This window comes from Centroberyx affinis, unplaced genomic scaffold (genome assembly GCF_046629955.1).
Source record: "Centroberyx affinis isolate AG114_WGS23_722 - 3 ecotype Tasmania unplaced genomic scaffold, CSIRO-AGI_Caff_v1 ptg002062l_1, whole genome shotgun sequence".
NCBI classification, from domain to species: Eukaryota; Metazoa; Chordata; class Actinopteri; order Beryciformes; family Berycidae; genus Centroberyx; species Centroberyx affinis.
This window is the reverse complement of record NW_027280393.1, coordinates 87,256-102,604: the sequence shown is the minus strand read 5'-3', so window position 1 is coordinate 102,604 and position 15,349 is coordinate 87,256. Positions and strand designations below refer to the sequence as shown.

Sequence of the window (15,349 nt, the reverse complement as noted above, 5' to 3'; positions counted from 1 at the left end):
ATCTCTTGATTGTCACAGCAAGATGCCTATTGAGGCAGTCGATTTAGGCTACATTGGGTACTGCTGAGAGGACACAGAACAGCCTTTCATTACCACAGGAGTAAATTGTCTCACTTGTTTATCAGCTGGCCTGGGTTTCTTGCGCAGTTAGACTCAATATGGGTGGGCTGCAGACAATGATCAATAACTAGCCGTAACTCATTTTGAGGGGACAAACGCTATTACCTCCAACAAAAGGAGCCTACAATATCACCCAAACAATTACTGCTGTGTCTAAATATTCCCTGGCAACATGATAATTCATTTTAAGTGCAGGAGGAATAACAGGGGATTTATTTGACCCCAATCCTACTCTGTAATTATGATAATTAAGGAAGAATAGCACTACACTTGCAGACGTCATTCTACTAAACTATGAATAGCCGTAATTATCAGTGAGACTATTCACTGAGTCACAAGAGTCCCTTGAAATTTATTGATATGACATGACATCACGCTTTGCTAATGAAGCTATATTAAGGTTCTACATTGAATTAAGTTATTTTGTCATGTTACCAAAGCCTTATTAAGTCCATGCAATAAAACATTGCCTTTTGGTAGGTTTGTTATCAGTATCTCGCACATAAGATAGAGAGGCAGAGCTAGATTTGCTTAGATATTTACATACATATTCATCTGTCTAGTGGCCTAAACATAAGTCTGTAGGGCTGCTGGTTTGTGCTGATAACTGTGAACTGGGCAACCAAAGATGTTTTAGCAATTTCACTGACATATTTTTACAGTGTTGCTCTGTAGCAGTTCAAAGGCTAAACACTAGATTGCAAAGCATCAGGGGGTATTCTGTCCTACATTTCATATTCAGTTTTGGTCTTGACCTGCAGAGGCTGACCCCGGAGGTCAGTGGATCTATCAGGGGAAAACAACTGTGCTTGAAAAAGATTTCATAACACTCCAAGCTGCATGTGAGATAACAGGAAAAACACCTTTTCTTGGAAGATATCAAAGCTCGTCTTCCATGGCATACTCACTTATGGTGACACTTCCCGATTCCTATCTGTGTGAGCGTGGAGAAAATAAATTATTTAAGTCAGTGGGGGTACAAGAGTTGCATACAATACAAGTTTTTGAAATTCATGGTTTTATATCAAGGTAGATAGGATAGTGTAATATATCCCCTCTTCATTGATCTTTTTATTACAGCTGCAGGCACATGCAAAACTTTGCTTCAAACAAAGTCATACAGCAGAAGTCATTTGAAGATCAGAATAATCCACCAATGCATAACAACTCACATAAGGAGCACATAAGTTCGGGGAGCTTGATAGTACACAGAACAATATTATGTTCTGTATGGACACACAAAGGAACTTTGATCTGGTCCTTGCTGCAGCTTAGTGGGGATGACAAAAACAAAAAATACCTAACAATATATGAATATCAAATACCTAATAAGGAGCAGGGTCACGCTTGTCTTCAGAACAGCTTCAGTCTGCATGGCGGTCTGAACTGTGTGTAGTGGATATTGGAGCTCTCTTCATGAAGGAAAGTCTCCATTTCTTTGAGAGACAAAGGAGGTGGAAATCTACTTTGCCCTCTGCGCTCCACAACTATAAAGGTTCAATGGTGTTTAGATTTGGTGACTGCAGGGCATGGAAGGCGTTTGGCAGTGTGTATGGGGGCAGGTGACTTGGTCCTGTAAAACGGCCTCATATTCCTTGACCGTTATGTTACAGTGGAGAGCAATTATGAGACCTGATGACTCCCACAAGATGGCTGCCCATACCATCAAAGATCCACCATTTATAACATTTCATAACAGGCATAGTGGGCTGAAGGCATTATTCGTCTCTCTTATATACTAAATAATGTGTTCTGTTTACACCAGGTTATGCCTCTTTGTGCATTGGCCATGCATACAAGTGGTTTCCACATGGCAGTCCTTCTCTCTCAGAAGGTCAGGACATATAGTTTGTGTTGGGTCTGTGTCGCAGATGTGTCCATTCAGTTCTGTGGTCATTTTCTAGGCCATCGCTTTGTGGTGTTTCTGTTAAGTGTCTGTCTGTCGCTATCGGTGAGGTTCGACACAGTTCCTTTCTGTCTGTGCTTGGTATATGTTGTGTCACAATTCTCAGGACTCTTCCCCCTAGAACATTACATCATTTTGCAGTTTTTCTGACCAATGCACTTGTAACCCGCAAACCACGTATTTGGCCTGTTTGGAACTCTGTCATTTGCTTTTCATATAAAAGTGATGATTGTCAGACCTCTTTTAAACCTGGCTCATACTGCTAATTGGCATTCAATTTAATATGACTTGCCCGTGTAGCTGCCTTTGGAATTGTGATTTAGTTACTTCAAAGTTAAAATCCCTTTTCGTGTTGTGTTTCTTTTCTCCACACGCTGTAGATGAAAGTGTTGAGGACCAAGGGGCAATCAGCATCAACATTCCCAGATTCAGTGAAAAGCGCCCAGCTACTGGTAAAGCCAATCTGCAATATTCTAGCATTGAGCCAATAAGGATAAATAGACCCATGCTGGGTTGTCCCTTTTCTGTTTGTTTGATGTACCTTATTTGTCTGTGGTTCTCAGGTGAACTCCAGCCCAAGTAGTTTACTGCATTCCCTTTGAACTACATTATACAACTGGTGGTGATGGTGCACAGAGAACAATGGATGCATTTGGTCTTTGCTCAAATAATTGATCTGTTTGCTTGTAAATCGAGTAAATTAGAGCAATAGAGCAAAAACAAATTTTTTTCAACAGCCGAGTAGTTTGGCAATAGACAAATTAGGCCTATAATGTCAAACATCTAGACTACACACTGCTAGAATTCATGGTCCTATGAATGTGGGAACACACAATACAGAGCCCTTGCATGCCCTGCAATTTGTAAACATTTTATACAGGCAGACCGGAACGGAAGACAGGGAAACAGACGTAATGATGTATATGTTTGTGTCCCTAAAAAAAAAAAAAAAAAAAACTTTAGCTGTTTCTGATCTAAAGCTGATGGTTGAAAGCTTGCTCAGTATTCACACTGATGAATACACAGCAAGTCATCCGATAAAGCTATGAAACGTCAAAACAAATGACCAAAACAGTAATGATAAAAATAGAGCAAAAGGCACAGTTACATTTTAATTGTTACCTCAGGTTTCAGCTTACCAACATAATTCTCCACTGGACTCCTGTTGGCTGAGTCAAGAGAAGAGGATTTTGCTACGCTGTATCTGAGACACATATCACACAGGCCATCTTTGCTGGGGCCTTCTTATTATTTGTTGCTGTAGGCCTTTTGGTTATTATCCTCCCACCTGAGCCAACATCCTGTGTCTAAACTGTTCACAACCAACAGCAAACTATGTTCGACACATCCCAGTGAAGACTCTCCCACTGAACAATCTTACGTTGATTAGACGTTTAAAACACGTCTAAATGGCCCATAGCCGTCTAGGCGACGTTGAAATCATGTCTTTTGCTCAGTGGGCTGAGGCGTATATTTCATGCAATTTTGGCTGTTACACACCAATGTATGCATGCATGTTTCTTAAAGATCCAGTACAAGGATTTCAGCTCAGTCAGGAAAAGTTTGATGTTGATTTCTAGCACAATGAGCATAATTTTTTCAGTTTTTGTTGGTTAGCTGGCACAAAGGTTGTAGGACTGAGTGAGAGCCAAACCTTCCCTATAACTCTAATATTTCTGTCTTTGGGGAACAAATATCCAGTGTTGGCACTTCGGCACCCCGCAACAATAGAGGCACAGAGATTTTGGCTGGTTTGGCAAGTAGCTGGCTGGCTATTGTCACCTCATTAACTATGCATAGGTGACATAATTTACACTGGAATTCTAAATCTGTTTGATTCTGTTGAAAACCAGAGAGAGAGAGAGAGTTTTCCAAAGGGCGTTAGCGAAATTTCCACAATGTTATAATAATTTGGGTAACTTAACATTAACAGGGCCTTTGTTAAATTATCAGTAAAAAGTTGATCCGCACAACAGCATACCACTCCAAGAGATTTATTGACTAAAAGTAAAATGGGACAGTGGCATCTCTGAAATATTTAGGGATAGAGAAGGTGCACCTACCCCGTCAAGAGGGAGACATCCATAACCTCTTATTACTGTGAGAGGCTTATTGGATATTCACTCTCCACACATCCAGGGAGGACTACTAATGAGGACTACGACATAACACCCTTCCTGTGAACTGATCTTTCCTAAACTGCTGATATGATCACTGACTTTGACAGACTTTATTGCACTTCCACACCTTGGGGGGAGGATGTGTTGATGTGATGTGCTGATCACATTAGTTATCTTAATGAAATTATACCATGTGATCCATTCTTGTCCTCCACATTATAATATATCCTGATTGCTATTGCTGTTGTATTGCCTGATTGCTATTGCTATAAGTATTGTCTGATTGCTAATAGTGAATAAATGTCCTGGAGCCGTATGCTGTTGTGCGGATCAACTTTTTACTGATGTATCTCTCTATCCTGCACCAGTACGACGGTGTGCACATAGCCCTTTGTTATTTAGTCCTTTGTTAAGTTATACCATGAAATTGAGAAATGCAATTCTCATTGCACTGGACCTTAAATTATTAAAGATGATTCTCAGATATGCATTTTGACTGTTTAAAATTGTTATGTTGCCTTACAAGACTGGAAATAACTAACAATGGGATATGGTAATTCATAGAGGTGCATATCTAGTCATTGAGTATGCGCATAGCCTCTGGAACATGTTCTTGCCTGTAACTGTCCTAACAGATCCTCCTGACAGGACAGAAACCAGAATCAGCTGCATGTGGGCCTAGAGGTGGGGAGAATTAACCTCTATTGATTACAACCAAACCCTTGCAGCTTTAAATGACTATCCTAAAGCCTCAGACACATAATGAATGCAATTGTCACTGTGAATGCCATACCAGGATCTCCTCACCAGGCCTGGCCTTCTTACATCACAGTAAGCTACTGATTCAGAATCAATAGCAAGAATTGGTTTTGTACAAAGAAGGCATGAACTGCCATGCTAAGAGCTAGATTTGATTGGTTGTGTCACTCAACATCTTGATGTAGCCTACCCAACATTCACAAGTACAAGCCTGTATACTTTATTATCCCTGTGGGGAAATTTGTCCTCTGCATTTGACCCATCCTATACACACGCTAGGAGCAGTGGGCAGCCGCAGTACAGCGCCCGCGGACCAACTCCAGTTCTTTTGCCAGTGCCTTGGTCAGGGCACTGACAGGAGTATTAACCCTACATGTCTTACAGAAATAACTCCCGCTAATTGATTCTTTATGGGTCCCTCTGGATTACGACAGTCTGGAAAACAACCATCATCGACCAATCAGGTACAGGGGAGAGTGGGGTAAGATGAGCCAGTGGGTAAACTGAGCCACCCCCTGTATCCTAGCAATGATAAACACAATGTGTCATATGGCCAGACATTTAGGAAGAGACTTCCATTTCAATATGGCTGCGAAGGAACCAGCCACATAGGACAAGTAATAAGTACATTTATGCTCATAAAACTGTTTTTTGTAACAAAAAGTAAATTAAGCAATGAACTAGTGTGTAGACCAACTTTTTTCAAAAAGGTGGCTATGGGGTAAGTTGAGCCAAAAGCCACAGGGTAAATTCCAAATTCCAACACCTGATTCAATTAAGGTGTCATGAGAATGTGTGGCCCTTAATTGAATCAGTGCAAGTAGAGTTGGATTTTGTATTTCCCTGCAGCCTGAAAAGATGGAATATTGAGTAGGTGTGACTTCACAGCCAGGAGCTGTGCAAGAAATAAGTAGACAGACCTGTAAACATTCCATCACAGTCCCTGTTATATTTTGTTTATGTTCATGAGTCTAGTTTGTGTTGCCTGTGTGATTTTAACATGTTTTATTCCAACAAGTAGCCACTATAGCCGTTATTATTATTTATTCATGTTCAAGAACAAAATCATGGAAAGTCATGGAATATTGAGTAGTTGGGGAATATTGAAATTAATGTTTAATAATGTACACACAGCCTATTTGTTGCTGTTGGATTGCAGTCATATTTGCATTTAATTTGCAGCAAACCATTTTTTTTATTTAGCTTTGAATCTTTTATTTTCAAGACTGTTCAAGTAAAGATATTTTTAAGGTCATGTAATGTAACATTTAACTCAGGTTGGTTTGCAAAATGGCATTCAAGTTGTATTTTCATTTTTTTTTCGTTTAGCTGCATTCTTCCAAGTTCATTTGAAAGTCAACATCGTGAAATATCGGTGGAAGCATTTGTTTTTCGTTGTCAAGATAATGTTTTCAGTAAAAACTGACTCATCTTACCTCGCTCTCCCCTAAAGTACAAATCCTATAATAAATTGCAAAAGGATAAGCTACTATGCAAGTAGGATCACAGTCAAATTTTAAGCCCTGATATTAAAGGGATATTATAGTGATAGGCTACCACAGGAGATAAAAAATACGGTTAAGTAGCCTATGAATTCACTTTTGAGTTTGGCAGACACAAGACCAAAGGACTATTATCGCAGTATTGTATGGCTTTTTCGTTGGGTTAGGCAGGCTAAACAATCCATCACGAGGCTATAGACGCATCAATCGAGTTTTAAGGCAGATATAATGCGAGCCATCCCTATCAGGCGGACTGCACCTGTTGATCGCCGAGCAACACGGCACACCTTTGCTTCACAACAGTAATAGTAGTAGTAATAATAATGGGAATGGTAAAATAATAGTGTCACATGAAATACCACGGGTCCTCAAAGCTTCAAACGGACAGCCTACCTAGAAGCCCATGCATTAATTTGAGTCAGAAGCGCGCATCTCTCCAGAGGCGCACAGACTTTCAGAGGCTGGACTCACTCTTCAGCAAAAGGCTTCTCCTGCACATCTGACGCTCAGGATACTGTTAACCATCAATTGGTGGGCTATTCTGTAACTAAAGACTGAACAATCGAGATACGGTAGGCACGCTCTTTTTCAACCCATTCCTGATGTAGCTACAGTAGGCAATTGCTTTATTCTCGAAATCCACTTAAACCTAAAAAAAAACAAAAAACAAAAAAACACTCTAATACTAGTGTACTACTATAGGGGCTTGCAGTGCGTATATCTGTTACTCAGTAGTGAGTTTAAAGTTATTGTGCTTTATTGGATTGCTTTATGCTATGCTATAAAATTCCTATAATATTCCTATAAGGACTGCTGTGATATTTGTGCAGTTCCCTTTGTACAATTTATCATAGGGTTTTTTTCGTAGCTCTTTCTCGTAGGGGAATATCAAGGAGTGAGATACAGCAAATAGATGTCGTTTCTTGCCTTGCACTGATTGCAGGTAGTTTTCAACTAAATTGCTAAAAATGGGTTTAACATCGGTATGTGTATAGCTGCCATTAGTTTCTGCATCTTTTTTTTATTCTATTTGGCAGAGGAAGAGATGTTCTGTATTCATATCAGCGTGTCAGTTCTCTGGTCTAGAATATTCTTGGACAGAGCAGATGAGTTCTAAGCCAAAAAACAAGTTGTTGACTTATTAGATCAATTTGTTCCTGTGCACATATTGAAAATTGTTGTTCCATTGATATTCATCCACTAGCGAGGATATGAAAAACAGGGCCTATATCTACTAAACTAGATTTGACTCATATGAGTCAAATCTAATTCAGTGGATACATTATATAGCTTTATCAAGTGGACCGCAGTAGCCTATATGCAAATTGTATCATGGATTAATTCACTGAATGCTTTGTGCTTTGTATATCTGATATTGTAGCACCAGTTCAATCCATAAGACTCATCAGCCTCTTACGTATAGTAATTAAGACTTTGCAGTGCCTGATTGATTGCTTGCTTTTATTAACAGGTCATTTCATTGAGGAAATATGTCAGATTTTATTTACAAAGATGAATGCTGTCTTCCACATAGAAAATAGTAGAAAGGCAGGAAACACTAATCTTGTATTCCTACCGTCTCTCTCCTCCTCTCCCATTATCTTAAAGATCACCATTTCATCATTATGTGACCTTGGGTTCAGAGGCAAGTGTGTTATTACCTTGAAGCAGCTGGAGCCTTTTACACAATCCAGCCATGTGTGTTTAAGCCTGTAGGGACAATACAGAGTTGAATTCTCTCTGAATCACATTTCCACCACTCCCACCCTCCCAGTGGGTGCTGCGCTTGTTTGGGTGCACACATCTGATAACATGCCCAAGCATCTAAACAACAGCATTACAGTGGTGACTGAATAGAAAAATGTAAATAATTTGAAAAGAAAGGTCCAGGACTTAAGACAAAAAAAAAACAGTATTGACTTTTTAATTTGTCACTCTTATATCCCTCTCAATTATATTTAAGAGCCACTGTGCTTGTAAATTCTCTAAATCCTAAATGTGTCTGAACGCTTCAATTTGTGCTTTGGCAGTTTTTGCTCACGGAGGTTTCTTTCTCCTGAACAGAGTGAAAGAGGATTAGGTAGATTCAAATGATTTGCTAGAATTACCATGCTCATTCTCTCTAATGGCCATCAGAAAGATCCTGCTATGCTGAATCATGTTTAGGATACAATGCACTACGCACCCCAACAAGCTGGCACAAATCTGTTTATCTGATCATCTGTCCTGTCTTGTCTCTTTTTGTTTTTGTGATATATTTATTCTGTCTCTTGTTTTTCATGTTTGTTTGTACATTTTGATTGCCCCCTTTAAATTGCCACAATTGGGATAAAGTTGAATAGAATTGAATTGAATTGAAACTAATACACCACAGCATGAGCACATTCACTTGTATTTGATGCTGGTGTTGGTGCTGTTTTGATCATCCTCACTATCCAGTATGGATAGTCTATACCAGATCTGAGTCAATCAGCATGCTAATAATTTTAGGTGTTTGGTTTAATCTGATTTGAGTACAAAATATAGAGCTTGCCACAGAGGAGATATGCAATGAATGGCAGAATGTTCTGAAATGAGAGGAAGTATTTGAAAAGCATCTAGCTTAGTATACAGTATATGCAGCCCAACTCCTGGTACAGGCGCTTGTAATATCACGCCTTGACTACTGCAACTCCTTACTGGCAGGGCTCCCGGCATGTACGCTCAAACCTCTGCAGATGATCCAGAACACAGCGGTGCGTCTGGTCTTCAACCAGCCCAAAAGAGCACGTCACTCCGCTGTTCATATCCCTCCACTGGCTCCCAGTTGCTGCCCGCATCAAGTTCAAGTCCTTGATGCTCGCCTACAAAGCAGCAAACAAAAACAGCTCCGACCTACCTGAACTCCCTCATTCAGGTCTACGCTCCCTCCTGCCCACTACGCTCTGCCAAGGAACGGCGCCTGGTGCTGCCACCACAACAAGGCCCTATGTCTCTATCCAGACTCTTCTCTTCTGTGGTTCCTCGGTGGTGGAACGAGTTACCAAACTCCATTCGATCCGCAGAGTCCCTCTCAATTTTTAAGAAAAGGCTAAAGACCCAGCTCTTTAGTGAACACTTTCTCACCTAATGGACTGTGTAACCAAACAAAAAAAAATGCATTGCCTCGTAGCACGGCCTCGTAGCACCTATGTCCTGTTGGACCAGAACTTAGCTTTATGGCACTTACTCTCGTTGTTCTCTCCTGACTAGAACCTTGCTTGTGTTGTATTAAAATCTCATGTGTACGTCGCTTTGGATAAAAGCATCTGCCAAATTTTGGGTTTGTAAACAATCCGAATGGTGTTGTGTATTTCTTTGCTTTGGTGATTGTTGTGTGTTCTTATGTTGTTTATTGCCTTGTCAAATAACAAAAATCAAAAACATAATTTCCCAAAAAAAAAAAAAAAAAAGCATCCACCAAATGGGAAATTGTAATTGTATACAACTGTGATTGACAAGTTACTGACATGCCTAAATTGTACTGCAGTAAATGTCACCTTCTGGGACTCCGAGCTGAATAAAACAAAGAATTATTGATAAATACTAGCTAGACCAAGGCCTGATTATACTATACTACTATACTGTATTACTCTACTGTATACTGTATTTTACACTATACTTGTATTCTAATGAAGTTATGCTGTCGGTCAAGTGATTTTTCCCTTTGAGGCTACACAGCACACATTTAAAAAACTGTTTCATTTGAAGGACATGAATTCAAATGTGAAGGCTTATTTGACAGAAGAGCTTACTCATTAACACATCACTGCACAGCTAATCTGCTGTTGCCCAGGAATGCAATTCAAGGCAAAACTTTAATTGATGACAATTGATTGGATCAATGGACTGTATAAATATGTATAGTTTTAATACAGCAGTAGGACTATTCAATTTATATTTATTAGTCATGTTCAAGGATTATACATTTTTTTCTATGCAATTGCCACTGAGAATAGGCAACATTTGACATTTAACTGTACAGTTTATAGCATCCATACACTACATAGTCTGTAATAGTCATGATTTCTGTCACCTTGTAGGTTGACATCAGCCTTGTGGGATGGAGGGCACGGGCAGCGGCTGGGCGACAGAGCTCGCCCCCTCGTGTACGGGCGATGCGGAAGGGAACGGCACCAGCCAGGTCTTTGAGGTGGCGCTGCAGAACGGCTCCTCCAAGCGCAGCTCCCAGTTTGTGGGGGTGGAGCTGCTGCAGTCCTTCAAGCTGCTCATCATCCCCTGCTACACCCTGGTGGTCCTGGTGGGTGTCTTCGGCAACTACCTGCTCCTCTACGTCATCTGCCGCTCCCGCAAGATGCACAACGTCACCAACTTCTTCATTGGCAACCTGGCCTTCTCCGACATGCTGATGTGTGCTACCTGTGTCCCATTCACACTGGCCTATGCCTTCAATCCCCGAGGTTGGGTGTTTGGCCGCTTCATGTGCTACCTGGTGTATCTCATCCAGCCAGTGACAGTTTACGTGTCTGTCTTCACTCTCACTGCCATTGGTGTAGACAGGTAAGTCATGGGCTGGGCAGACTATTCAAAGAAACTGCTTGGAAATTAATAGAGTGGGTTTTTCAAGGATCTTATTTACATGCATTTGCATCACATGCTTATGCACTGAAATATCCCTTAAAGTATTGTAGGCATGAAATGAGTAGGCTAATGGAATAGAGTGCATTCAAGGTCCTCAGCTGGAGGCATTCCATGAAAAAATAAACCTATTTAGTCAGCCTTTTGCAAGTCTTCTATATAATCTGCATTAATGTAGAACTAATACATAATATCCCACAGAATGATAACAGAATAGTGAATCTTGCTATCCCTTGAAAGGAAAACTGCACAAAATTGCAGTGCACATTTGCAAAGGCAAATGTAAACATCTGCATGTAGCAGGTTTTTAGGCCAGTTCTGAAAAGAACTTCTGAAAAGACGTGCGGCTCGGTTTACATATTCTGTTTCTAGGATTTAATCTGTTTCATCAATCTGTCCTGTCATGTAGTTTACAGTTTCAGTGCGTGTTTTTAGTCTTTTTCATGGCTTGTGATGTTAGAAAAATGTCATAGAAATATAGCGGGTGGACAAAATAATGCAAATACCTAACACTACATGAATATCACAAGAAGCTGGGCCACGCTTTGCCTTCAGAATAGCTACAATCCTCCTTGAATGCTGCCATACAAGTTCTAAACTAAGTGTTGTGGGACATTAGACCATTCTTCAAGAAGTAAAACTTAGTTTTTTGAAGCAGGTGGAAGTTCTGTGCTGCAGAACGTCCCATAAAGGTCCAATGATGTTCAGATCTGTTGATTGGTGAGGCCATGGAACATAGAGATAAAACAGAAAACAAAGATAATGATGTTTTATCTCTATGCCATGGAAGGTGTTTGATATCCTGGTGTTCATGAAACCACTTTTGAATTTCTCATCAAGATGATGACTTAAATGGCTTCATATTCCTTATATGGAATAAGAAGCTTCATATTCCTTATATGGAATAAGAAGCCATTGGTCCTTATGATTCCTACAAGATTGCTGCCCATATTGCAGATCCACCACCTAACAGTTGGCAACAGGCATTGTGGGTTGAAGGCATCCTTGGGCTTTCACCAAATGTACATTTGTCAGGATGTAGGAAAAAGGATGAAAGACTCATCCATTGCTCAGTGGTCCAGATTTTGTTCTCCTCACACCAGGGTTTGCCTCTTTGTGTGTTGGCCTTGGGTTTCCGAATGGCAGCTCATGACATACAGTTTTTGTTGAGACTGTGTCAGAGGTATTGAATTCTGTGATGATTTGTGAGGCCATAAGTTTGTGTTTAGCAACTATACTCTCAAGTGTGTGTCTATCCCTGTGGTGAGCTTCGACTTGCGAACACTGTTCCTCTTTGCCAAAGCAGTTTGTTTGGGCTTAGCATGGTGCCATGATTTTTGAGACTGTTCCTTTTGCCAAAAGAACAAAAAAAAAACAACAATTTGGGCACCAACTATTTGGCTTTTTTGGAGCTCTGTTAATTGCCTCATATTGCTTTGAAAACTCACATATAAAAGCGGTAATTATCAGACCTGTTTTAAAGCTGACACCCTGTTAATTGACCTTCATCTTAATTACTCACCTGTAGCTGCCTTTGTAATGATTTTGTTACTTCAATGTTTAAAGGCCTTTTTCATGTGGTATTTCTGTTGTTTTGTCCACCCTCTGTATTTGTGAGACAAATCTGACAATAAAATCTAATCTAACCTAAATTTAACACAACCTAACCTACCTAACCTATAAATTCAGGCTATCCTCTCCTTTTCTCTTTAGATATTATGCCACAGTACATCCTCTGAAAAAGCGCATCTCGGTCTTGGCCTGCACCTATCTCCTGTCTGGGATTTGGCTTCTGTCCTGCGGTCTGGTGGCGCCAGCTGTGGCCCACACCTACCATGTGGAGTTCAAGAATGAGGGCTTCACCATCTGTGAGGAGTTCTGGATGGGCCAGGAGAAGGAGCGGCTGGCCTACGCGTACAGCACCCTCTTCATCACCTACGTCCTGCCTCTGTCAGCTCTCTGCATCTCGTACCTGTGCATCTCTGTGAAGCTGCGGAACTGCGTCGTGCCCGGCCATCGCACCCAGAGCCAGGCGGAGGCTCAGCGCGTGCGCAAGCGCAAGACCTTCCGCCTGGTGAGCCTGGTGGTGGCGGCCTTCGGTTTCTGCTGGATGCCCATCAGCGTGTTCAATGTTCTGCGCGACATTGACATCGATCTGATTGATAAGCGCTACTTCCTGCTCATTCAGCTGCTCTGTCACCTGTGCGCCATGAGCTCGTCCTGCTGTAACCCCTTCCTCTATGCCTGGCTGCACGACCGCTTCCGCGCAGAGCTCCGCAAAATGTTCACCTGCCGCCGTCGCATCGGCATCCCGGCCAACAACTGCGCCACAGCCAGTGTGGTGCTGTGAAGCTCCGCTCATCACCAGACCTATTTGAGATCATTTGTGGTCGTTCCTGCTTCATTGGACAGTATAGTGGAGATGATGAAAGATGACACAATGAGATGTGTAGGATGACATGCTAGCCTAGGATGAGCCAGCTTTCAACTCATGACATTGATATGCACCATAGTCCACTAACCCACTGTCAAGCAGCGCCCCTTTAACCTACCAAAAAACTCTTCAGCCTGTAACCAGTGGGTTGACAGTCCATCAGCATGTGTATTCATAATAATTGTAATGAAATGGATTACTTTTTGTCTGAATTGTGAAATTTGACATTATTCTCGAAATTGTCCCTTTTCTATTCTTGTGAGGTATTCATTTTTTCCCCATTATCTACATAATAGAAATAAAATAAACCTAACCCAGTTGTACAATAATGATTAAACCTATTTTTGATATTAAGATCATGAAAGCCAATTCTTGCGAACATTCTGTCAGATGAAAATTTGGATTTAATTCACAAAATGATGTACCAGAAATACAATGCATTTTTATCTTCATTCTTTAGAAAAATCCCAATTACACCTCCATACTTCCTTTCAAAGTCATTTCCATTTTGATTGGATTTTAGACTACCCATTAGGTTTTCTTTATTGTGTTATCCAATTATAAAGATATGTAAAAAGCCCTTTATATTTTGATGTAAGATAACCTATGTTGGTTTTTCTCTTGAGTTTAGTAAGAGAGTCAAGGGGGATTTGCTAGCTTATTACCGACACAATGTACCATTACTGGGCTTGAAAGGCAGCTGTAATACACGCAGCTGTGTAAATCTGTGTATGTAAATAGATGGAGACAGACAGGCATAATGACTTACAGTATTTAAAAAAGATAGTACTTCAAAAAGATTGCTATATGTTTCCATGGCTACAGGCGCTTGTTCCTCATCCATGTTGGTCTAAGAAAATATCCTAAATATAATGTGAGGTTAGGCTACTCATTGGTTTATTTAACACAAAATAAACTGCTCTAAGTGAATAAAAAATGGTTTTGGTTTTTGACCAGCTACACCACCAGGTGAAGAAAATCCACAAACATGGGCGTAGGAAGCAGTTTGCCATTGGGGGGGACAGATTTGACTACTGGGGTCCGGGGGCATGCTCCTCAGGAGGAAATTTTTTTCCAAAAAACAGCCCAGCAATACTCATTTCTAGTAACTTTTAAAAAGGCTATCTGAAAATAAAGAAAGAATGACTCAGGTGCTAAGTGACAGATCAGACTTTATGTGTTGGTTACAGCAGACTTTCAGCCAATCTATCTAGTTTTGCCTGTTTCTCATTAATAATAATACAATAACAATAATAATATTTCCGTCTTCGAATTACAGTGTTTTATGTAGTTGTATTTTCCTTCCAACTAACTGCACTGATATTATCTGGTTTCTAGTCATTCATTTTTTGCGGTGCACTGGTCCTTTTTAAGAGCTAAGTGTGTTTTTTCTCCAAGCCCTGCTACAACACTGACTGGCTTTAGCTTGAAACGATGTTAATTATAAAGTACATACAAAAAGCGAGCACAGTACCTTTTCCATTACGGTATAGGATAATGAGCCATGCAAAGAAACGTTTCAGACAAGATGCAAGCCATTCAATATGGTGAAGAATTAAGTTTAAGTTTAGCTGCAAAACAACTAGGCCTAACCTACCTTGCCATTTTAAAAATCAGCACAGACGAAAATATAGTGCTGTAATTATATCAGAGAAAGATTGCATAGGCTACTTACAAGCATAGGCTACAGGACACTGAAGCAAATAGACAAAGTATTGTCTTTTCATAACTGACGGACAGATAGTGGCAACAAAGCTATTGACCTTTTGTTGTTGACAGTCATGAAAACTAGATTTATATAACTTTTTACACATTTATTCCGCCTTGGCGCAATATCATACCTTTCATTTGCTGCACATCCTCTTTTTTCTTTTCTCTCTCTATCGGCACC

At 40.4% G+C, this 15,349-nt stretch overlaps 1 protein-coding gene across 1 annotated transcript; it reads left to right on the top strand.

Moving 5' to 3' along the window:
* Positions 1-2,406: 2,406 nt before the first annotated feature.
* prlhr2a (prolactin releasing hormone receptor 2a) lies at positions 2,407-13,374 on the top strand. The gene is made up of 3 exons (XM_071531311.1): positions 2,407-2,478; positions 10,469-10,946; positions 12,738-13,374. Exons 2-3 carry the CDS (start codon positions 10,489-10,491, stop codon positions 13,372-13,374), a joined length of 1,095 nt encoding a protein of 364 aa, XP_071387412.1. The 5' UTR covers positions 2,407-2,478; positions 10,469-10,488.
* The last annotated feature ends 1,975 nt before the right edge of the window (positions 13,375-15,349 follow it).